This window comes from Salvia hispanica, chromosome 2, assembly GCF_029641045.1.
Source record: "Salvia hispanica isolate PSC_SH4W2 chromosome 2, Shi_PSC_v1, whole genome shotgun sequence".
Classification (NCBI taxonomy): domain Eukaryota; kingdom Viridiplantae; phylum Streptophyta; class Magnoliopsida; order Lamiales; family Lamiaceae; genus Salvia; species Salvia hispanica.
The window spans coordinates 8,433,101-8,458,354 of record NC_142693.1 but is presented as its reverse complement, the minus strand read 5'-3'; the positions used below and the strand labels follow the sequence as shown (position 1 = coordinate 8,458,354).

At 36.6% G+C, this 25,254-nt stretch overlaps 6 protein-coding genes across 20 annotated transcripts; 4 read left to right on the top strand and 2 right to left on the bottom strand.

Annotated features, from left to right (window-relative positions):
* The first annotated feature begins 10,296 nt into the window (after positions 1-10,296).
* On the top strand, positions 10,297-12,346 carry LOC125196837 (glycerate dehydrogenase HPR, peroxisomal-like). Of its 15 annotated transcripts, none has more exons than XR_016135010.1 (6): positions 10,298-10,818; positions 11,006-11,078; positions 11,375-11,409; positions 11,495-11,559; positions 11,885-11,923; positions 12,014-12,346. XR_016135010.1 is itself a non-coding variant. In XM_089063645.1 (6 exons), the coding sequence occupies exons 4-6, from the start codon at positions 11,539-11,541 to the stop codon at positions 12,167-12,169; spliced, it is 267 nt and encodes an 88-aa protein (XP_088919771.1). In that variant the 5' UTR covers positions 10,320-10,818; positions 11,006-11,078; positions 11,375-11,409; positions 11,495-11,538; the 3' UTR covers positions 12,170-12,346. The 15 variants fall into 15 exon arrangements, 4 of the variants coding, with proteins under 4 accessions (XP_088919774.1, XP_088919771.1, XP_088919772.1 ...); XR_016135006.1 differs by adding an exon at positions 11,695-11,779 and having other exon boundaries at positions 11,495-11,610; positions 11,885-12,346; XR_016135003.1 differs by having other exon boundaries at positions 10,309-10,818; positions 11,495-11,779.
* Positions 12,347-13,946: 1,600 nt separating this feature from the next.
* LOC125186188 (uncharacterized) lies at positions 13,947-14,339 on the top strand. The gene has a single exon (XM_048082538.1). The coding sequence runs from the start codon at positions 13,947-13,949 to the stop codon at positions 14,337-14,339; it is 393 nt and encodes a 130-aa protein (XP_047938495.1).
* Positions 14,340-16,251: 1,912 nt separating this feature from the next.
* LOC125217736 (ER-based factor for assembly of V-ATPase) lies at positions 16,252-18,142 on the bottom strand. Its single transcript, XM_048119260.2, has 4 exons — positions 17,808-18,142; positions 17,579-17,717; positions 16,722-16,807; positions 16,252-16,584 (listed from the first exon to the last, which is right to left on the bottom strand). Exons 1-4 carry the CDS (start codon positions 18,114-18,116, stop codon positions 16,438-16,440), a joined length of 681 nt encoding a protein of 226 aa, XP_047975217.1. The 5' UTR covers positions 18,117-18,142; the 3' UTR covers positions 16,252-16,437.
* A 126-nt stretch (positions 18,143-18,268) lies between these two features.
* Positions 18,269-25,083, bottom strand: LOC125217716 (Ribosomal L18p/L5e family protein). The gene is made up of 2 exons (XM_048119241.2): positions 23,528-25,083; positions 18,269-18,514 (listed from the first exon to the last, which is right to left on the bottom strand). The coding sequence occupies exon 1, from the start codon at positions 24,591-24,593 to the stop codon at positions 23,532-23,534; it is 1,062 nt and encodes a 353-aa protein (XP_047975198.1). The 5' UTR covers positions 24,594-25,083; the 3' UTR covers positions 18,269-18,514; positions 23,528-23,531.
* On the top strand, positions 19,289-21,811 carry LOC125217725 (large ribosomal subunit protein bL21m-like). Its single transcript, XM_048119252.2, has 5 exons — positions 19,289-19,744; positions 19,825-19,905; positions 20,635-20,736; positions 21,250-21,324; positions 21,428-21,811. Exons 1-5 carry the CDS (start codon positions 19,367-19,369, stop codon positions 21,548-21,550), a joined length of 759 nt encoding a protein of 252 aa, XP_047975209.1. The 5' UTR covers positions 19,289-19,366; the 3' UTR covers positions 21,551-21,811.
* On the top strand, positions 22,571-23,193 carry FDC1 (2Fe-2S ferredoxin-like superfamily protein). The gene has a single exon (XM_048119270.2). The coding sequence runs from the start codon at positions 22,637-22,639 to the stop codon at positions 23,081-23,083; it is 447 nt and encodes a 148-aa protein (XP_047975227.1). The 5' UTR covers positions 22,571-22,636; the 3' UTR covers positions 23,084-23,193.
* Positions 25,084-25,254: the final 171 nt, after the last annotated feature.

Below are 25,254 nucleotides of genomic sequence, written 5' to 3'. Positions count from 1 at the left end.
GATTTTGACTTTTACTAATGCACAAATATATCACTTTTTTTACAAAAATGATTCTTTATGGCCTTCCCACTGAGAGCATGAGCTGAAGAAGATTTGAGACGATAAAGCTGCAAAAAATACTCGAGTTTTATTAGTTCCTTGAAGAAGACGTACACGTACACAAACTGTAAATCCAAAGCAATTTACGTAGCTCAGGAGATGAAGACGCTATCAAGATGTCCGAAGCAGCAAGGAAGGCAAGAATTATAAATTAAGCTGTGGCCATGGTTTATCTTTTTTGGTATTCTTGACTCTTGAGTCTGCAATAGTAGGTGGCCACAATTTTTTTTATTTTTTTTTATAATGACTTTGTTTTTGATGTTCTATGTATTTTTGGGAATAAGTTTTGGAATCTGCAATTTTTGTTCCTCCATTTCCCGATTCTTGGATTCTATGATTTCTCAAAATTTTGACTATTCACCTAATATTTCTATGATCTATTATTTCCTCCGTTATACAAGAATATATACTTTTTTTCTTTATAGTATGTACCACAAGAATATGCATTTTTTTAATTTGAAAATTCTTTATTCTCTCATGAAATAAGATTCATTCTCCATTAACAATATTTTAATTACTTTTACTTTCAACTTTTCTTACTTTACCAATGATTGTTCATTAAAACTCGTGTCCGACTAAAAATGCATATTATTATAAGACAGGTGGAGTATTAATTAGTAAAAATTAATTAATTTTAGTAGAATATGAAGTTTACTTAGTAAAAATAGTAAAAATAAAATAAAATAGTTAATGAGGAACGGATGAAAATAACAAAATGATATAATCAATGAAAAAACGTTGGAAGCATATACTTTAAAAAGGAAGAAGGATGCGTTAGAACTATATATACTTCAAAGATCATTTGTGAAGATCAAATATAAGGAAAAAGAATGAAAAATAATTATTTGAATTACGTAAAAAGGGATGATTACAAATAAAATTGAAATAAATACATAATACTCACTATGTCTCTAAAAAATAGAAAATATTTAAAATGACGTAAGTTTTAATGCACAATTGGTAAAGTAAGAGAGATAAAAGAAAAAAAGTGATTTTGCTAGCGGAGAATGAGACTCATCTCAATAGAGAGAATATTTTTTCATAAATAGTACTCCTATTAATTTATTTTGAAGGGACATCCCAAAATAACAAATGTGATCATTATTTTAAATAAAATTGATCTATTTAAAAGGACATTCCAAAATAGCAAATGCGGTCAATATTTAAAAGAACCGAGAAAGTATTATTTACCTTAATTTATTTTCTCTTTCTTTTTGCTTATATCGGTAGAACCGACATAAATATTGTTTGCCTCTTTTTATGAGCATCACCGTATCCCTATTGAAAGTAGTATAAATTTTGATGTAGAATAAATAAATAGGCCCATCTTTTATGTGTGAAATTCTTGTTCACCTCTTTATGGTAATGCGATTTGGCATATCCTATCCTACCAATAAATTTAAGACGGATAAAAGTATATGATGTCTCCCTTCTAATTTAATACTTCCTCCGTTCTAAGATAAGTGACTTGTATTCCTTTTTGAGGTGTTCCACTATAAGTGACCTATTTCCATTTTTAGCAAAAATTCATCTCTCTTACTTTATTCTCCACCTACTTTATTCTCTCTTCTCTCCTCTACTTTTCTCTCTCTCATACTTTACTCTCTCCATTTTAACTTATTTAAATACCATGCCTTAAATCCAGTGCCCAAAAAAAGTAGGTCACTTATCTTGGGGCGGAGGGAGTACATAAATTACAGAAACACGTTTAGATTTTCTAAAGAAAAAGGTTATAAAAATATATTTTTGATGAGAATAATACCTTTTCTTTAGAAACTTTAAATGATTTTCCATACTCCATGCATCTAGTTAGAGAATTGCGATCAATGTCAAATTAATTTTAAACACCAAATTAAAGATCAAATTAAGACCATTAGATCTAGTTTTTTGATGAGATGTGCTAATGTGTAAATTATTTCGGTCTTCATTACAAGCTCATTTTACTTCATTGTAGTAGGTTTATTACTTTATTACGGTACGTAAAACCTTGAAACTACAGTACGTTTTTACTTACTTCGAATAGGTTTTGAAATGATTCAACACATACTTCATTCGAATTTATTGAACTTGGTTTTTACTTTATTCACTTTATAAAATACAATTCATTCCAGTAGGTTATTACTTCATTCGAAAACGTTATTACTTCATTGGACAAGGTTCTTACTTCCATCCAGTAGGACTTCAAATGCTTCTACACATACTTCATTCAAATAGTTTATTACATCATTCTATGTGCTTATTAAACCATTCTATTAGACTATCATTCCATTTTGTTATCAGTGTCGTGGCGGCGATAATAGACATTGCAGAGAGAAAGAACGGTACGCGACGGCAAAACCGTTTGTCCGTACTGGAATAAAGTAATAATCCTATTAAAATGAAGTAAAAACCTACTGGAATGAAGTAATATATTCTGAAATTAAGTTGAATCCTCCTAATACGTTATGACTTATTTGCTTTGGCCTGAAGTAAAATATGCTCGTGATAAAGGTGAAAATAATTTATACATTTGCGCATTTCATCTATAAAATACTAGATCTAAAAACTCTAATATATTTAGTCTAGTTTTGCGATTCTGCACTAAGGGCATCCGCAATGGGGCGGGCGATGGGTAACCCATCGTCCGCGGACGATGCGCGGAGGATACCCATCGTCCGTCGCATCGTCCGCCACTGTGGACGAGGCGGAGTGGCGGACGATGCGGACGATGGGGCACGGACGATGCGACGCGGTTTAGTTTTTTTTTAAAATTTTATTAAATTTTCAAAACCTATATATTCCTCTTTCACTTCATTTTTCACACTTCATTTTTCTCACTTCACTCTCATCAAATTCACTACATTTTCAAGCAAAATAGATTCCAGAGATTATCCGAATAGTCCGATGTTCGGTGGTGCACGATGGCCGGGTACAGAACCCGACGAATACCGGCCATTCGACACCAACGCCGAGTACGATCCCGACTTTTCCACCGACTCATACGGGCTGTCCAACATGGAACCGTCTCCACACCGCCCCTCCGCCGCCGCGCACCTCGCGGCCGGCCCGCCGCCGCCGCTCCCTCCGCCGCCGCCGCTTCTGGGTCCGCCACCAAGAAGAAGCGGACCAAGGCACGAGCCCAGAAGTTGCCTACAACGGAGGTATGTGAAGAGTTCGCCTCGGGAAGGACGAACTACTCCGACCCCGAATCCATCGTCTTGACGAGATGTTGGATTGATGTTTCGGAGGATCCGGTGTACGCCAACAACCAAAGGGTGACTGCGTATTGGGAGCGCATCGCCGAGAAATACAACGCGGCCAAGCCGGCGAACGTGTACAAGCGCCACAGGGAGCAGCTCCGCAAGCACTGGGATCAAATAAAGAAGCAGGTAAATTTATTCGCGGCGGAGTACGAGAAGTGCGAGAGGGAGCAGGCCAGTGGCGAGAGTCTTGCGGATGTGCGGGACAAAGCGATGCAGTCGTACATTTCATTGTACGGCGATTTCAAGCACTACCAGTCCTGGGCGCTCTTGAGGGACAAGCAGAAGTTCGTTGGTGGAGTGATTCCCCAATCGACGGCGGCGAGGAGGAGGGCGTCGAAGCGCACCATCAATGATTATACAAGTAGCGATAGCGGCGCGTCTCCGATGGACCTCAACAGTCCGGTGTTCGAGGATGAGAGTTCTGGCACAACGATGTCCTCCCGGCGTCCCCCTGGCGTCAAGGCTGCCAAGGGCAAGGGCAAGGGCAAGGCCACATCCTCCTCCGTCGCGCCGCCTGACCAAGCCCCGTCGCCGACCCCGAGTTCGACGTCGTCCGCGACTTCGACCGCGGCCCATGCGTACGCGGATTTGGCGGCCTCCTCCGACTACCGGACGTTGTTGGACGCGCACACCGCCCTCATACAGGCGACCAACCCGGCTCAAATCGAGGGCATCCAGCGGATGATCGATGGCCTCAGCCGCAAGTTGGGACTTCTCTAGACTAGCCTCCTTTTTTGTATTTAGTGCTTTTTTTTATTTCTTATTTTGTAACTTTTTTTTTAATTAAATAAAAATAGAATTTCCCTTTAATTGTGTTGTTTTTATTTGTTTATTATTTTTATTTACATTTGCAAACATAAAAATATAGATACAAAATAGTGAAATGCTTAGGGCGTCGCTTAGGGCGGGCTATAGTCCGCCCCACTGCAGGTGGAATAGGAGGAGGATAAAATGCTGATGTGGCGGTGCATAGGGCGTCGCTTAAAGCGTCCCATTGTGGATGCCCTAAGGAGTGGATATGCATATAATGGTAATTTATAGTTAGAAGTGGTATTTTTATTTATAATGACAAGACATCATAAATCAAAGTTTAGGGTCCAATGTAAAACAAGCTACATACTCTCTCCGTCCCAGAAAGAGTATCCCAGTTTATTTTTTGCACTTATTTTGCAAAAATAATAATAAATAGTTAAAGTAGAGAGAAAGTAAAATAAAAGGAAGAATAATATAGAGAATAGTCTTACCTACATTATTCTTTCTCTTATTTTACTATCTTTCAACTTTACCTATTAATTATTATTTTTATAAAACGAGTGTAAAAAATGAATTGGGACAATCTTTCTGGGACGAGGGAGTATTGTATAAAAGAAAATAGTTTGCTTAATTTGGTAGAGGATGTGGCTGTGGGAGTGTTAATTTGGTAGATGTTGTGGTTGTTTCGAGTGCCAGGGTATCCGATGATAATAGTGAATTAATTTTTTTTTTATTTTAAATTTAGGGATTTTGAATAGAATAATTAGTCATTTCTAGATGTGACATGACTTTAATAACTTTAATGGATGCAGTTGCGACCATATTTCGAAAAGTCCAGTTTCATTAATGGTGGTACTATAAAACCCACGAGGTAAACAACTCTGAGCGATGCTATTCAGGAAAAACCAAATTACTGATTAAATAAAATTAATTCATGGAGTACTTCATTTACCTTTTGACATGTGTTCCACTTCGTAAATTCTATACAAAAGTTAGTTAGAAAAAATTAGTGATAGTGTGAATTCTTTATACTAACTTCATCTCATAAAAAATATTTCAATTTTATTTTTAATTTATCTTTTTAAAGATGTTACATTTCTATTTTCTGAAAAAGTTGTCCTCTCACAATAATATAAATATTATATTTTCTCTTTTCACCTAATAAATAAAACAAAACCTCCTAAAATCTCGTATCATCTCACAAGTGTGACATCTTTGTGGGACGGGGGAATATTAGTTTTATTCCCTCCACTTTAGGAGTCTCATTTGAGTTCAACACAAGTTTTAAGAAATGTAAAGAAAAGTTGGTGAAAAAAGACAATAGAATGTGAGTCCTACTTTTATATTAGTTTTACAATAAAATGTGAGCGGAAAGGGTTAGTGGAATGAGAGGCATATTACCATTTATGGAATAATTCAATTGGGACTCCTAAAGTAGGACACTCATATATGGTTAATTGGGACTCTTAAAGTGTACTGAGGGAGTATAACATAATGTGAAGAGAAATGAGTTAATAGAATGTATGATCCATTACTAAAAGTGGTAAAAGTGAAGTGAGACAATGAATAACGGATGGACCAAAATGAAAAATGAGACACATAATGAACTAATGAAGGACGAAGGGAGTAGTATATTAAAAGTAGGCCAACTGGTTCTCAGATAACTGGAATTTGAACCAGCCGTGTATTTGAGGGACCAGTTCCAGTTTTTAAAAAAATATTGGTTCTGGTTCTACCCGGAATTGACCGGTTCTTACCGGAACCAAATTATATCAATTTCAATTTCAGATTTAAATAACATTTACATTTTTAATAAAATCAAATAAACAAATTACCCAAATTCCTAAATGCTAAATTTCCACTCACGCCGCCCACCCCCTAATTCCTAAATGCTACTAATAATATGTACCCTAATTCCGAAATGATACTAATACACAAAATACCCTAATTCAAATTTTAGGTTGGATTTGGATATAACATTAATTGTTGTATACTTGTATTCTTAACTTTTCTTGTGTGCTACTTTGAATTTGAGGTATTGATTTATTGAATATTTTAGGTGTCAGATTTTTTTAGATATTTATTGAATTTTTAGGAATTGAATGATGAATATTATTATCTTGTTGATTTGTAGTTTTTATGTGTTTATTTGATATCGGAAGCAACCAGTTCTTATTCGGCCGGTTTCGAACCGGAACCAACTGATTCCGATTCCGAGACCTATGAATAATAGAAGAATTGGTAAAGTAAGTGAGCGGAAAAGAAAAATGGATAAAGTAAGAGAAAGCTGAAAAAGAATGGATAAAGTAAGAGACAAGAAGAGAACAAATAGTAGAAATTGTGTTAGTTGATTGTGGGGCTCCCGTCCTAAAACAGAAAATTTTTAAAAAAAAATATTTTTAAGGGACGACCTTAAATAAAAATAGTTACTATTATTTTTAATGAACAAAGGTATAAGCATGAGATAAAGATTTTTTTTGGAAATAAGATGAGATAAAAGAATTAGTTATTTGATTCATGTATACAGTATTCTGTCATTAGTTAGCTTAAAAGTTGCCATTAAAATAAAAAAAAAATAAAAAAAATAAAAAAAAAGGAAAGGAACCATCTACTATCGCTTCAGACCAAATGCTTATTGGGCTTTTATGGGATTTGGGCCTACTTTATAATCTTACATAACAAGAATGCAGAAAAGGAGCTAAAGAGAAAAATTCGATACGTAAATTTTAGGAGTATCTTTATTTTATAAACTCAAATTTGTAGGGATCAGATTTACTGTTTACATTATGGAGATATGAGATGGTAAATTTGTGGTCATCTTGAAATAAATTTAGTGCTAAACATCAAAAGATAAAAATATATCACACTCTATACATCCCATAAGTTTACAATATTTGACATGGTATAGATTTTAAAAAGTATAATGGAAAGTAAATTAAAAAAGTTAGTGAAATGTAAGATCTAATTTTTTATGTATATTAATTTTATAATAATAAAATATGAGTCTAAATGATTTAGTAGAATATAGAATCTATTTTTAAAATGGTCAAAGTCAAATATGAAAAAATTTATAGAATGGATAAAAATGAAAATTTGTAACAAACTCTCTAAAACGGAGAGATTTAAAAATTTCACCAAACAAACCAAGACATGGTAGTATATAAAACTTGTGGCTCGATATTGCACTAGACATAGACCATTAACGATACACCCTTGTGCACATCTAATCTAAACTTCTAATTTGAAATATGGCATATATTTTGCCATATTCGCAGTGGATAATAACAAATCAAGTCTTTTATTCTAGAATCGTGCAACACCATATCATGTGAATATTGAAATTCAAAAATTTATCGACTTTCATTCGTGGAATCTCTTAAATTTTGGGGATTTTTTCATGAATAAAAGTTAATTAGTAGATTGTTTTAGCCATGACTATTAACAAGACAAGATGTTATATCCGGTATTATCTCTGGATGCAGTTTGAATGCATCTAATTAAATATGGCTGCATGATAGCTAAAAGAAATTTGGGTTCTAACTAAAAAATTTTAAAAATTGAATTCTAACTCTCGAATTAAGTACTCTTTCAGTTCCATAGTAGTGAAGTTGTTTTGCTATTTTCGTACGTTTCATAGTAGTGGAGTCATTTTTCTTTTTAGTGAAAGTTAACATATTTTTTCTCACTTACTTTCCTTCTTTCTTACTTTCTTATCTTATTATTTAATACTCATTACACATCATTTTCTTAATCTGTCTACCGAAAAGAAATGTCTCTACTATTCTGGAAGTGAGGAAATACTAGTTGACTTAATATAAGATTGGATAGCTGTATAGGAAAAAATATTGGATAGTATTACTATTAATAAATAAAGAATAAATACAATGATGTTATTTCCAATGAAGCAATACTTAATAAAATGAGTAAAAAATATCGCATAGCCTCCAAATGTGTCGATTATTATTTAGGTTGAGTATAACTCTTAACTGTTCTAAGATAGATTGGTGGGGGTATTGTTTAATCGAATAAATTGGTTACAATTGGTCATGCATATATAAATATATATATTGTCCTAGCTATTAGCTAATGAATAAAACCAATATATATATATATATATATATTTATTTAATTGCGATTCAAATTTTAATATATGGTCGTACGCAAATTTGTTGAGGAAATAGTAACAAATTATCAGTGGTCACTACAAAAAAAACACTGTTTCCCGACCAACAATTTCCAAGCACCATATTCGTGCTCGGAAATTACCGAGCAATTAACCTTTGCTCGGAAAATTACCGAGCACATTTACTCGTGCTCGGCAAATTACCGAGCACATTTACTCGTGCTCGGCAAACCTAACGATTACATTAACTTGTGCTCGGCACACCAGCGAGCAATCTCAATTGTGCTCGAATATTACCGAGTACATATACTTGTGCTCGGCAACTTAGCAAGCACTTTTACACGTGCTCGGAAATTTGTGACATAGTTTAAAATACAAATATAATTATAATAACTACAAGTATAGAAGAATAATGAAGGTAATTAAAGATAGAAAATGTATTACAATTTTTTTTAAAAAAAATAGTCATTCCGAAATGGCGTGAAGTAGAGCCGTGAAACCCTCTGCTCGTGGTAGCCCGCACGGTTGATACCGATCATAAACAAATTATTTGGTTTAGGTTTTTGTGAGAATGATTAGTTTCATTGAAAAAGTCGGTCTTGGTATCGAACACAATTGTATCAACTACGCCACCAATTATAAACCATGTATAAAGAACACCGAGCACTCTTACTCGTGCTCGGAAAATACCGAGTACCTACACATGTGGTCGGAAATTACCGAGCACTCTTACTCGTGCTCGGAAAATACCGAGTACTTAAACATGTGGTCGGAAATTACCGAGCACATATACTTGTGCTCGGAAATGTGTCACATAGTTTAAAATACAAATATAATTATAATAACTACAAGTATAGAAGAATAATGAAGGTAATTAAAGATAGAAAATGTATTACAATTTTTTTTAAAAAAAATAGTCATTCCGAAATGGCGTGAAGTAGAGCCGTGAAACCTCTGCTCGTGGTAGCCCGCACGGTTGATACCGATCATAAACAAATTATTTGGTTTAGGTTTTTGTGAGAATGATTAGTTTCATTGAAAAAGTCGGTCTTGATATCGAACGCAATTGTATCAACTACGCCACCAATTATAAACCATGTATAAAGAATACCGAGCACTCTTACTCGTGCTCGGAAAATACCGAGTACCTACAAATGTGGTTGGAAATTACCGAGCACTCCTACTCGTGCTCGGAAAATACCGAGTACTTACACATGTGGTCGGAAATTACCGAGCACATATACTTGTGCTCGGAAATGTGTCACATAGTTTAAAATACAAATATGATTATAATACTTAAATTAAGACACATAGTTTAAAATACAAATATGATTATAATACTTAAATTATAGAAGAACAATGAAGGTAATTAAAAATAGAAAATGTATTACAATTTTTTTAAAAAAAAATCGTCGTTCCGAAATGGCGTGAAATAGCGCCGTGAAACCCCTCGCTCGTGGTAGCCCGCACGGTTGATACCGATTATAAACAAATTATTTGGTTCAGGTTTTTGTGAGAATGATTAGTTTCATTGAAAAAGTTGGTCTTGATATCGAACGCAATTGCATCTCCCATTAAATAATCTATAAAACCACCGAGCATCTTTACCTGTGCTCGGAAAATACCAAGCACTTCTACTTGTGCTTGGAAAAGGCCGAGCACTATATAAGTGCTTGGAAGTTATAAAAAAATATAATTTTTAATTATTTAACCACAACAATAGTTTAAAAACATGTCAATATTTTTTATTAGTACATAGAAATATCTCGGAAAATTTGCATACATAAAAATTTGCGGATAATTCTCCATAAATATTAAAATTTATTTTGAACATAAAATATAAATATTTTTAAGCAATAAATCCGAGTAGCATATATTGTGCTTGCAAAATGCCGAGCACCATGTAAGTGCTCGGAAGTTATAAAAAAAATATTAATTTAATTGAACAGTATGGATAAAAATATTAAATAAACTAATATTATTCGTTAAAGCGAGCAATCTAAATATGCTCGGCATTGCAAAATTTTGGATGAAAATAATTAGGGAGAAGTATTGATACCGAGCACCTTTGAAGTGCTTGGAATGTCCCGAGCACTTTTGAAGTGCTTGGAATTCTGCAATAGCTTTTTCAGTTTTTTCCTATTTTAACAGTATAACTAATAAGCGACCACTGTTAGTGTGCTCGGCAGTATAAAGAAGAATTATATTTAACTGGTAAATAACAAATTTAATGTTAAATGAGTACTAAAAATTTAATCTGCGTTTAAACTCTCCACCACCGGTCTCTCTCTCCTTGCTCCGCCGCCGCTCTCCGCATTTCGGTAACGACGAACACCGCCGCCGCCGATCTCTACTATTCTCCACCGCCGCACACAATCGAACACCAAGCCTCCTCGTTCCCCCGCCGATCTCTATTATTCTCCACCTCTGCACACAATCGAACACCAAGCCTCCTCGTTCGCCCCGCCGCTCTCTGCTTTTCTCCACCGCCGCATACAATCGAACACCAAGCCTCCTCGTTCCGCCGCCGCTCTCTCTCCGCTTTTTCCACCGCCGCCGCTCTCCACCATTCTCCACCGCCTGTTTCTCTCAAGCTTCAAGGTAACCCTAATTTCCCTTGGAGTATCTGTTTTTGGTCTCAGTATGCATAGAATTGATGAATATTGCAATATTAGGCTTGAGTTAGTAAAATTGATTTGGTTAAACTAAAATTAGAGATTCAATTTGATTTATTCTGCATTTTTTGTCTTGATTGGAAAATATGGAATGCTCTCTCTCTTCTATGCAGGAGGTATATACAGTTAGTGATTCAATCACAGTAATATATTTCGGTGATTGTTCAATCTAGTCTTCTGAAACAGGTATATCATTATAAGATGCAATATCCGTCCATTTCAGTTTGAAATACAGCTGACATTTGTAGTTTGTTGGGAAAGGATTGGCTTATTTCATGGATAGGGATGAATTTAGCTCATAATCTGTCTGTATTTGTTCCCTAAGTTGATTTGTGTGGTTTTAGATATTTCAGAATGATGAATTTATTTCTAAATTTTGTTGGTTATTTCTAAAACAGGTATTCATTATTATCATTTTGTTATTATTCAACACATTTTTTTTTCTTTTGCATGAATTTTGATCTTTTATTGGCTTATTGCAGATATGCACGGAGAAGAAAACCATTTCTTTTGATTGGTAATAAGTGTGATGGAGTTATTGGATAGGTAAACTTCACACACACCTATTTTTGGAGATGATTTGGACTGTTTTTTTTTTTCAGTTGACTGAGCATTGAGCAGAGCAGGAGGGACTGCCTTCAGCAACATGGCTGTAGGATACAATAAGGTTGATGTTGATGCTGCTAATAATTATGGTGTTGCTGTCGGAAAGTCACCGGTAACTAATTTATTGGATCAACGAAATGTGAAAACTATGCAAGAATAAGTTTGTTGTTGTTGATCAATTAAGTAGTGCTGACAGAGACTACAGCAGAATTAGCAGCTTCACTCTCTTTAGCTGCAACCAGAAGAATTGTGGAAGTTGATGAATTCATGAAGGGTGGCTTGTATGATGGATGGCTTCCTCGTCCTTCGTCTTTACATCCTTCACTTGAACTCATAAGCGAAGAATTACACAATCATTGACACGTTCTTTGTTTCCTTTTTGGCAGCTATGTTGGGAACTTACTAAAAGACAAACTTTGGAGCAGGTCACATTAGTTCATTGATTTAACTAACTTTAATTGTGAAATTAGGTTGAAGGGTTCAATATGAACTTGATCTACTTTGATCTCTACCAGTCCACTCGTCTGGAGAAGTTTGTTACTGCCTATGGGGACTTCCTCAAGACGAATGGAGAGGCGACGACATATCATCTGGTGAATAAGGAGAGGATGGCGAAGATGAAGAAGGCAAGTTGCAATGGTGCGGGAGAAAGCGGATACGCGTATCGCTAGCACTATGGGACGTTGAAGCGCTACCATTTGAGATGCATAGCAAGGTTTCGCTGTTCTCGTCCATGTCCTCGGGATCATGCTATGTATTCAAATTCATATATTTTTTGCATTTCAAATTCTAATGCACTGTACAAAAAATTTATTTTAATTCAATATAATTCATTTCCATTTGGTTTACTTTATTTATTTAATTAATACTCCTAATTTAGGAAAATACAATAAAATATATAATTTATTAATAATAAAATAAAAAAAAAATATATAGAATATAATATTTTTAAAAGCATGAATGCCGAGCACCAAGATGTGCTCGGAACTATTCCATTGCCCCAAAGTGCTCGGAACTATCATTGTCCCAAAGTGCTCGGAAAATACCGAGCACTTGATATGTGCTCGGAACTATTCCATTGTCCCAAAGTGCTCGGACAATACCGAGCACTTGATATGTGCTCGGAAATTTTCGAGCACAAACTGGTGCTCGAATTGAGCGAGCACACTAATTGCTCGGATAAAAATTCCGACGAAGCGAAAGCCGAGCACTCTCGGTGCTAGGAAAGTGCTCGGTATATCTCGATTTTCCGAGCATTTTACCTTATATTTCCGAGCACTTGGTGCTCGGGAAAGCCTGTTTTTCTTGTAGTGGGTGGCATTATCAAGAAAGCCAGTTACGTTCTTTTCATTGTTATTTTGTCCAAAAATATCAAACTTGAATTTCTTTTGTGCAGAAAAAATGAAAATTTGCCGTCTTTTATTGCATTTATTTCCCTTATTTATTATTAGCATATATAGTTAATTAGTTAGTTAGCTAGAAATGGTCAAAAAGTAATATGGAGACTTTTTAGCTTCCATGACCGCGTAATAGCCGTCTGTTTGTTTTTAGTGAAGCTAAGCATAACTCATAACTAGCTAGGCATATGTTAATGTTATTTAGATCGCTATTTAATAATTCGTATGTGTTACATCTATTAATTCTCAGTACCTAAGCTGTCATAATTTAATTGATGAATTGCAGATTATTAATAAAAACACAATAATAGGAATAATTTCATGTTCATATAGTTTAGTGTCTTGTTAATATCTTGCCCTGAAAATATACTTACATTAAATTAGACAAAGTGAAACAGTGTTCCGCAACCTTAATTTGTTACATTTAGTTGCAGAAAATTGCAACCGCCACTCAACCAGGAGGGTCTAGTTTTCTATTAGGGTCGGCCGGAAACGCCATGATCGACATCTTGATCTGAAGACATTAAGTCATTAACCGATGTCGTTTTGGATTTCGCAAAAATTGCGTTATGAAATTACAACTTGATGCATCATTAAAAAATATCTTCTGTTTTAGTTCGTGATCACTTCAATTTGCAACCTATTTCCACTTAATGAATCTCCCAAAATGAAAAACAAATAAAAATAAGCAGCAATTAGAGATTACTCTAAGGTCTCAATGTTAATTGTAAACTGTAAAATCATTTCAACTCCAAGAAAAGATAACAAAAAATATAAAATGTATATGAGTCGATTTTCTTATCAACCACATATATAAAAAAAAATCAAAGAAAAAGAGGGTTTTCGTGGCCGGCCAGATAATAAAAATTAAGCTAGAAAACACACAGTAAAAGAGATGTATCTGATATTTATATATTAATACAAGTAGAGACAAAGACAATTAATTTATAAGGCTTCATTCCTCTCTCAAACCCTAACAAAACTTACTATTTTCAACCCTAAGAAGACTTACATTCACTGCAAGTCTTCACAAAAAAAATCCATCCAAAAAATGGATCCAGAAAAGAGCAACAATTCGGACACATCAACAGCAGAAAGTGATAAGCACAACGGGAGGTCGTACGACTGTTCCTACTGCAAGCGCGGGTTCACAAACGCTCAAGCCCTAGGCGGCCACATGAACATACACAGGAAGGACAAGGAAAAGGCCAAGGCGAAGGCGAAGGCCAAGGAGAAGAATCAAGAACCAGATCCGTTGATACGGGGTTTTTTACCAGGTTATCATGTGAACCCCGGCCTCCAAACAGGAAATAACGAGCAGTGCTTTTTTCCTGTTTGGAGGCCTGATAATTTTCCCCATGGGAATCCGAGTCTGATGCGCGTAGAAGATCATGAACACCAAGAAGAAGTGGATTTAGAGCTTCGTCTCGGTCGATTATGGTGATCGATCGAATACAGTGGTGGCACAAAAATTAAGCAAATTAATTAACGTAAGTATAAATATTATATATATGGTACAATTATAGTTTTTATGTTTATTTCAGTTTATGTATTTCAATGAATTCTTGATTCTTATTGTTCCGAAATTGTTTAGAATTGAGAAGGAATTACAATTAATTGCAACAGGATAAATATTTGCTTTTATCCTAGAATCATTTACATGATATCCAAATATTTTTAGCTACTCTATGTAGAAGTGAAATTTAGTTTGAGTTCATTGTTTGGCAATATCTTTTGGTTTTAGTTTCCTTTTCGGTTACCAATTTTTGTTGCTTCATTGGCACGAATAAGATACATACACTACGGACAATGTGAGTATCAATATATATCTTCAAATAATCCTACATATTTACTTGGCACTGCATTAATCTCTCTCTACTAGGTCCTTGATCATCGAAATTTAGTTTGCATATATATAGGTTTACTACATTAATTCAGAGTGAAAAAAAGTAAACTTTACATCTCATGTGATTCGACCTTCATCCTTTATATTTCCATATAGATCTTCATGTCATTTTAATGCCAAATGCATGTTGAGATGGTGAAATTAGTAGTAGTAATGATGTTAAAACCCCAATTTCTTGTTCTACATTGACTTAGTAGTGATCATAACCCTCCTCTCTCGGTTGAACCTATTAAAACTATGTCACTGAACCAACCCCATATAATTAAAATGTAATCAAGCTTTATTTGTGAATTCATAAATATTAATGGACTATTGAATAATCTAATTTAAAAACAGTACTATCTCCGTTCAGTGGCACTGTTTGATGAGTTGCCACCAATGAAGTGAACGATTCGAGACGATTTCTCAGGGTTTAGAGCAAAGGTGTTCACTGTTTTGAACCGCTGTGAAAATGGTCGGTTCCCGGTGCCAAAAAATTAAACTGGAACCAAACTGTTTTGAATCTTGAATCACGAATAGCCAGTTCTGATTTAAGAAATGTTGACTACAGTTTCGATTTTGGTTCGATTCCAAGGTTCTGGTTTCACGAGGGGTGCTTAGTCAGTTGCTTTGGTTCTAAGCAAACCAAATATATTGGTTAACTGACCAAGGAAAACCCATGGTATCGTTATTGAACTGTTCTGGCTATGGGTTAGCATATTAACCAATCGGTTATAATTGAGTGATTATTCGATGAACCAGTCGGAACTGAAGAACAATGCATATGTTTATTTATATATTTATGTTGATAATATTATTACACTTTCTTAATATGATTTATTAGTATTGAGTCAAACATTTCGCACCAGGTTAAACTTGGCCTTGTATTGATGGACGAAGGGGTCCTAGGTTGAAAATGATTACCACATTATAAACCAAATCTTGAAAAAAGCCATACTCGATACAGTTAATTGGGTATAGTGAATAGACATAGCCACAGCCCTATATCACTTGAACGACCTTATTTTTCCAGAGTCCGCTGAAAACGCTATGTCATATGGAAGAAGGATATGTCGAACGATCGATATTTCTTAAAACTTGGGTTGTGAAGTAACAATTTTCTTCTCGTTTAATAAATATTGTGGACTAACTATGATCAATTCAAAGCTGAGAGTCATTGGTGGTGTTCGGTTGCCTAGATAAAACAATGGCAAGATATAATCTATGATTGACTTGTGAGATTCAATCTAATAAATCAAACACACTACATATTTAATCACGAGATATAAACTTGCAAACCGAACAACCGCATTATGGACTAAACATGATTAATTCAGACGGCTGAGCTTCAAAATTAGTTCATTGATTCAAGCACGCATCGTGATAATATATATACTTATAAAATTGAAGTTGTGAAATCACATAGAACAAACCATGTCATATGAGAAAGATAATTGTAGCAACCATGTACTACAACGCAAATAACTTTTGAGTAAATATCAATAACCAGCCTTGAATTTACATACAAATAACTTTAGGAAAATCCAGAACAAGTTAGCCTTCATTTTAAACTATTTACCTATAACACAATCTTCATGAAATACAAAAAAACATTCTATCGTGTAAATGAGTACAAGAACTATGTCTTAATTGGAACCTACTGATTCTTCTTTATCTTCAAATTGGAAGGGCGGGAAGCAGAAGATGGGGAGGATTCACCACCTAGGTCTGAAGATCTGAGTATAAACAGAAGCGTCTCGACTAGCATGGCCCCGACCAAACCAAGGATGCCTCCAGCAGCACTCTAAACAGTAAAGAAACGCAACATCAATTGCCATCAAGGAAGTATGCATACAGTCATAGAACACACAGAAGCTAGATTCGACTTGTTTTTCTCTTTAAAGTCCACAAACAATAATGAAAGTGCAGAACAAAACGTACCATTGGAGGACTTTTGCCAAACAGGGCTCGGAATGCTGCATACCCAACCAAGTATCCAGTAAACATTGTAACCACAACATGTAATCCTGTACGGTTATCACGATTAGTACTGGACAACAAGAAAATCACAGTTTTAAAATCCACATAGGAAGTGATATCAAATAGACATAATGAGAGAAGGGTTGAACTTAACCATTATGAATTAGTCAACTTCATACATAAGAAAGGCAAGCTACAGATAACTGCAATAAACATAACTCCAAAATCTAGAAAGAACAATCAGGCAAAAGTTTTGCTTCACTAATAAATTCAGAGAAACGCATAGAGAAATCAAATAGGGAGCAGGAAAAGCTCATGGTTTAAACATAAGAACTCTATGCTATTCCAGAAAATAGCCCCCACAAATTATGGGTAAATTGTGAGAGCAAAAGCAAAGCTTCATCAAGCATAATAGGTATAGACAACAGTATATCTGTTTCTTTATACTTATTGTGCATAAAAACCATTCCCTCAATCGCAAGGTAGTTGAGACGTTTCTTTTGATGATGTTTAAAGGTTAAAGCGAGAATAAACTATGAGAGGGAAAGAGGGAGTATAATATGAGGGAATAAAGTTTTTCGCCAAAAAATGAAATGACTCAACTACGCCTCGAAAAGGGATGTGATTCAACTACGGGAGTACTACATTTGTTCGAATTTGCCACGATTATCAGTTTGTCATATTTGGGGACTATTTGAAGAGTTTCCACATAAATTCTTAATGGAAACAACATAATTAAGTAATGTATCCAAGTTCAGCAGCTTTGATTTGAAGAGTTGATAACATAACGAAAATTGGAAAGAGAAGAAACGGATTACCGAAGCCTAATTGATCCTTATAAGAAGAAAAGGGCTCATTCACAGGCTTCTTGGGAGTAATGTCCTTCACCAATTCATCGTAGGCTTTCCTCTCAGCTGCTTCCTCCAGCTTTCTCAATCTCGCCTTCAGCTCCTCGCTCTATCAAATCAAATCAATCACCAAAACTCTAAATAAAATAACACAGACACAGAGACATTGGAGTAGTAAACACAGAATAGATGAATCCACCTTTTGGCGAGGCGTGGGGCTGGTGAAGATGAAATTAGAGCCGCCGAGGAGAGAGGATAAATGCGGTCTTGAATCTGATTCGGATCCGAGCCAGATCGATTTTAGGGATTGGTAAGGTGCGGACGATTGGAGGCTAAGCGAGGAAGAAAGGCGTCGGAGATCCTCCGATAGGTGTGAATCGGCGGAAGATGTGGTGAGGAAGGAGCGCATCTCATCGCTAATTGATATGATAAGGCCACCGCTGCCGCTAACGGCGGCGGCGGTGGTGGTTATCGGTGGCAGTTTGGCGGAAACGTCGTCGTTGGCCATAGTGTTTGAATAGAAATAAAGAGCACCGATAAAATAAATAATCAATTATATATGTGCATTTAATTTTTAAAATATTGAAAAGAGTGAACCATAAAAGGTCCCTGACTTTTCGACTTGTTGTACCGTTGACCCCTAATAAAAAAAAATCCCATTGCAGGGGTCTAACAAAAACTAAATTCACAAACCAGGTATTTTCGGACAATAACATCCCTAAGCCCTTGAAGGGTATTTTCGCCCATTTGTTGCACCGCCTCTGCATGTTCACTGCAACATGCAGTGATGCTGACAGACAGCCCCCAATGATGTGATGGAAATGTCAAATCTCTCATCTCTCTCACTTATACTTGTGCGACGTTTGGCTTCTCACACGCAGAATAGTGTGAAATTTTTTGTTTTACCTGAAATGAAATTTTTTTGTGATGAATAGATTGAGGGAAATATTAGAGAGGAAATAAATTAAATCACTTATTTTCACTCCCCTCCAATTCACTTTCACTTTTAGTCCCTCCATTCCCTCCATTCTCTCTCTCACAGACGTCATTCATCAATGCCGCCTAAACGAAAACGAACTGCTACCGGTGGAGCGTCCTCGTCCTCGTCGCGGCGGAAAAAGCCTCTGGCACCGCCGCCCTCGTCGTCGCGGCGGAAAAAGCATCCGTGCCCGCCGGCTAATCGATTTGGAAGCAGTTCACTCTACAAAAAATTAAACAGAACCACACTAACTCGAGTATGGGATGGCGATTCGTGGGGTTCACAACACGACGACGGAGAAAAAAAAAACGGTAGACGAAGAAGGACGAAGAAGGAAGGAAGAAGAAAGGGGATGGAGAGAGATAATTTTATACATCACAAAATCACTTCGAATTTGAATTCAGTCGCGTCGCCTGAGTCATCTCTTACACACACCACCTAGTAGTCACTTCGTAGGGGTGCAGAGTGGCAGGTTTCATGGATAATCGGACGAAAGTGCCCTTCCAGCCATTTGGGCAATTTCGTCCGAAAAATGGCAAAATATGCAAGGTTTGTGAATTTAGTATTTGTTAGACCCCTGAAGTGGGAATTTTTTTTGTTAGGGGTCAACGGTGCAACAAGTCGAAAAGTCAGGGACCTTTTATGCAGTTCACTCTATTGAAAAAGAATGAAAAAAGTATTTGAAAACGCTGCGTTTTGTGTTTGAAGCAGCGGATCCGTAAAACCCTAGACTAAACCTGCAGAAAGAAGGGAGTTGAAGAAATTGGGGTCTCGCATCAATGGCGAATCGGCGTTGCTTTCAAACCCTAGCTCGATGTCTCCGATCGATCAGAACCCTAACCCCAATATCAGAAAGCCTAGCGCCTTACACCGCTCCCGCTCTCAGCCAAACACTCCCAAACTACATTTTCCTCAATAAATTTAACGTCTACCAAGTGCCCGCGCGGAGCTTCTGCTCGAGGCACAGTGGGAGTGAAGATGATGATTACGAAAGTGGAGAAGAAGAGGATTATAGTGAAAATGAAGAAGACATCGCTGATTTGTCTGCTGAGGAAAAAGAAAAAGAAGCAACTGAGATAGGCTACACGGTTCTCGGCCCGCTTCAGAAATCAGACAGGGTTTTCAAATTGTATGAGCCCGTTTTCGCAGTTGTTCAGGTGTGGATTTGATTCTGATAGGAAATTGTGGTAAAATTGACTCAATATTAATGTTTCTTCGTTTCAATTTTCATGTTTAGATTGGATCGCATCAATTCAAGGTGAGCAATGGGGATACCATTTACACAGAGAGGTTGAAGCACTGTGACATCAATGATAAGGTCTCTCATTTTCTTAAATATTCTATTGTTGGCTGTAGCTATTTGGCTGGTTTTGAATTGCTGGGAATTTATATTTCCTCTGTTATACTTGTTGATACAAAAGGCGACTCATTTATAACAAATTCAGCTAGGTTTACAATTTTCCACGGGGAGAAGCTATCAGTCTTTTATCTTATAACTCAACTTTAGCTTTAGTCCTACAAATAGGTGATTTATGTGTGTGAAATGAAGTTCATTTGACAATGGTGGTTGAACCCTTTTCAAAGCTCAAGGGGTTTTCTGATACTCATCTTGTGGTTGTTGGCTCCTTCAGTGGTTCGACTCATACTAATTTTCCTTGAAAGTAGTGCTAAAATTGCCTATGAAGTTCACATAGTTGGATTGTAATTTTATTCTCTTAGGGATATATAGGATAGTTATTAGTACAAAATACTACTATCTGTTATTTACCATTTACTTTGCTGGATTAACTAATCTTGAACTTTTTTATCATCTAATCCTTCAAATGCTGAAGTCATATGTTTTATCTATATATCCTTTCACATAAAGTAAACACCGTCTTATAGAACTTCATTACTCATTGTGAATCCAGCCATTAGGAATACTAATCAGTCCAGCAGCTCTGTTAACAATTTGTTTGTCTAGTTAGATATTATGTTGAATGGCTCTAGTTATGCAAAGATGTTGGACTGTTTTCATCTCTAACCTTTGTATTCTCATTTCATGCAGTTGGTCCTCAATAAGGTTCTTATGCTAGGTTCACAAACACAGACAATCATCGGTAGGCCAATTTTGCCTGAAGCAGCTGTTCATGCTGTTGTTGAGGAGCACGTAAGTTGCAACTTGTTTCTAGATTATATTATCTTCAGTTACAGTTTGCACAAGGGCGTGTGTCTAATGTCTATGACTTTCTTCCTGTGGCATATTAGGAAGGTATGGCTACACTTAAGAGAACACACACAAGCTTCACCCACTTAAGATCATCAAACATTCACTCTTCTTCTTTTCCAAGATAAGGGATTTGTAGTTCTAAGTCGCAGGGGACTAATAAGCTAGAAACTAGGTGAGCTAGCAAAGAATTGTACTGCTTCCTATCTCCATTCCTAATAATTTAAAACTATTTGGAAAAGCATCAAGTTAGTTGCTAGGCTTATATTTCTAGACATTGGATCACTTTGACAACTTGTGATTGAAGTTACGAGTAGGCATAATATGATCATATAATAACAATGAGATGATCTTTTAACAAGAAGTAAATTATTTTTCAATTTTAGTAAAGGATTTCTATTTTTTATGATGAAATAAAAGTTTATAACATTGTTTTCATTTGATTTTGGTATGCAGGCTCTAGACGCAAAGGTTATCATATTCAAGAAAAAGAGAAGAAAGAACTACAGAAGAACGAAAGGTCATCGCCAGGTAATTGAGATGAGATTATATGTTTCCTTTTTCTTAACCAATTATCATAGCCATGAAAGATGTGGTGCTATTCTATCTATCTGTAACTGGTCTCATGCTTTAGGAATTAACTAAACTAAGGATAACGGATATACAAGGGATCGAGAAGCCAGAAAATACTATGCCTCTGCCTCCTCCAAAGAAAGAGAAGGAAAAGGCAGAGAAGAAGGTGGCTATGGAAGCTTAAGAGGCACAGATGCTTGTCTAGTGCTTTCAAGATCCATTTTTTCCAAGAGCTCAAGCCTGATATACTATCAGTTTCCTAATGTGACCTTTACATTCTCAGAGTTTAGGTCTCTTCCCTTCCTGTCCCGATACTTCTTCCTTGTTAATCCATGATTCTGCGCTCATGTTGTGGTTCTTTTAACTCCAAAAACTATGGGTAGACATTAGACTATGTTCATTGATATATTTTCTAAAAATAAAGCATAGATATATTGTTTTACAACATTTTATCGTTATAATATACAGGCCTACTTGTGATAATACTACAAATCACATGTTAAAGACCATTTTTAGTAAATCCAACCTTTATGTAGAGTTAATATATCAAAGCCATTTTTTGACATGGCAAAGATTGATAAATGTGTATTAAAAAGTACATACAGCCATCTTTTCTGTTACAAGCATTAATTCGCATAATTAAGAATTGATTTAAATATCTATGTTAGTGGAGTAGGTTTTAGATTTAAAATTGCATGAGTAAATTTAAATTAATTCGAACAGAGTGAAATTTTGGTTAAATTAATTCTATCAAAGTTAAAAAAGTGATTCCTTGTAAATTTATGCCTTTTGGAATGGTTATTGTTTTCCTCATCTAATAATATATGACTTCAAAAAAATTGAACAGCCTGGTTTGTAGAGCCAATAGAAAATAGTGCAACTTTAATGTATTTATTTAAATTTTCATCTAACAAAGAAAATCGTTTGACAATAAGAAAATAAACCTGTGAGAAAGATGAAAGTTTGGAATAAGAAAGAACAGAGATTGGAAGAGAAAGGGTGGAATCGTGGATTGGGTTTCACAAATTATGAATTGTTTTAGAGATACAGAATTCGAAAGTAAGGCGAATTCGTTTCTATGAAAATTGATTACTCAAAATTTACTAAGTTTCCCAAGCGACCCAATTGAATTTCTAACTTAAATAAGATAATTTATACTAGTATATTAAAAAGAGAATTTTATTTATTTATTTTGAATCCAAGAAAAACCTTATCCTCTCATTCACTCCACAAGCAGTCACACAGTCACGCAGCCAGTGGTGAATCTCCGATGGCAGCCCTCCGCTTAACTCCATCTCTCCCTTTCAACTTAAACAAACAACAACCCAAATCCCCCCAATTCTACCCACATCTCAACCCGCATTGGCCCAGCAGCAGCCGCGGCAGCCTCCGGGGATCGGTGCACGCCTACAAAGTGGTGATCGAGCAGGGCGACAAGCTGACCGAGGTGGAAGTCGACGAGGACGAGACCATCCTGTCGCGCGCCCTCGACGTCGGCCTGGACGTGCCGCACGACTGCAAGCTGGGCGTGTGCATGACCTGCCCGGCCAAGCTCGTATCCGGGAAGGTCGATCAGAGCGAAGGCATGCTCAGCGACGACGTCATCGACCGCGGATACGCCCTCACCTGCGCCGCCTACCCTCGCTCCGATTGCCACATCAAGATCATCCCCGAGGAGGAACTGCTCTCTCTCCAGCTAGCCACTGCCAATGACTAGAACCTCCTCTCCTCTCTCATTTGTTTTGATAACATTTAAGTTGAGAACTTGAGTTTTATTATATGCATTTTCTATGTTTTTCTTGCTTCAATATAACTACTTTGTGCTTACTCAGAAAGTATTCATTCAAACTGAGTTGTGATATATGCAAAACTCAATCTTATTGCAGAACACAGAACCACACCACGAAGGTCATTTTTAGACAATACAGAGTTCATTCTTAGTGTGTTTTTAGGTCATGATAATAAACATGATCTAAGACATCCTAATTTCAAATTCGGATTTTATAAAATGACCTTAAAACAAACTAACAATGACTGGTTCGACAGTTTGGCACTATACATTAGTTCGACATTGACTATAACCCCATTCAAACTACTAACAAGTATCTATATATAAGATGAAGTGAATAAGAACAAGAAGAGGGCAAACAGAGAACCATACCCAATCAATGCAGATTTTGAGTTTTAGGAAGGAGGTGTTTAGGTAGCTTGAAGCTCCTCTGCTTGAGCTTCACCTTGACATCAACTCCACCAGCAATGATAGATTTCACCACAATCTGCAGCTTCCCTTCCACTCTCTCTCCCTTCCTCGGCGTGAACACCACGTTATGAATGTCATCGTCCAACGCCCTCTGCGCCAAGATCCTCCCCACGGCTGCACACGCGTCCTTGTTCTTGGTCGACCCAAGATCAAACTTCATGTCCTTGGAGATAGAATGCGCCACCACCACCACGTTGCTGGTGGCGCGGTGAACGATGCAGGCGCGAACTGAGCCCTTGGAGATGAACACGTCCAAGCAGAAAGGCTCGTGGTAGGGAGCTGTGAGCTGATTGAATGTTGGAGTCCTCTGCTTCTTGTTAGCAGTAATGCTGCTGCTTTCACGAATCAAATAAGACGAATTCTTGCTCAGCAACAATGCTTGTTTGCTCTCTTCACTCTTCTCTATCTCTCTCACACGATCCTTCTTCGAATGGGAAGCGTCTTCCTTGGCATCTTCCTTGCTGCTTCCCCCCCAATCTCTCTCGTTCCTCGCGGATTTCCTGCCATGGAAGTCGAATTTGTGCTCCTCGTACTCTTTAGAACCCCGGTCGAGCTTGTAGAACAACTTCCCGTGAATCCTCATATCCTCAATCTCGTCGAAATCAAGATCCTCTACGGCTTCACCTACGGAACCAACCACCCCGTTATCATCATCATCACGATCACTGAAACGCGACCTCATTCTCATTGCTGCAGCCTCACTGCTGCCTCTCCAAGCATCAGCTAAACCCGAAGACACGTTCCACGTCGAATCGTCGACGAGCTCGATTCTGCAGTCCTTGATGCCGTCCTCGCCGGTTTCTTGAAATAAAGGCGACAGATGGATTCTGTCGGTGACGGAACGTCTACTGTCATCATCAACAAATGTAGAGGCTCTTTGAGTAGAGAATCTGCCGTGCTGCGATGCTAGCAGAGAATTCGTCGTTGATCTCAAAAGAAAGACCCTTCTTACGGCCGCAAACGCCATTGCTGAACGCGATTCAGAGGTTTACTAACAGCCTATATTCTTGAATGGATTTTCCGCTGAGACATTTCGTCGAACAGTTGGTGCCCCATTACTTTTTTTTTGCAGTAAACTGCCTCCTAGTGATATCATATGGTGACTCAGGTTTCCGCCCAAAGGCTGCGGCTTAGACGCCGGCGACGGCGGTGAATTAGCTGTATAAACAGTCACCGGAGATTAAGAACAGATATTGCTATCTCGTTCACTTTTAAATGTGAAACCTCCTTTTAAAACGAATACTGAATTATACTGAAACTAATTACTATAATTCGCAATTAAATCATAAAATTTGATCAAATTTTATTAGTACCATGAAATTTGAAAACAAAATAATACATCACGAAATTTGAATTGTCATTGGTCCAATCCCCATATAAAACGATGAAATTTGAAAACAAATAATACATCACGAAATTTGAATTCTTTGAAATGGTTCAATCCGCATATAAAACGATGTCTTTGGTGATGCTTGATCGAACCTAGTTTATAGATTTTAACTACATTTGAATTACCTCCACATTAAAGAAAATGTAACTTGCAAACTCAGTTGTTGTTTATTATTGCAGCAATGACATTGTTTACACTAAAAATAACAAGATTGAGGTAGTATTAAAAATGTTATCAA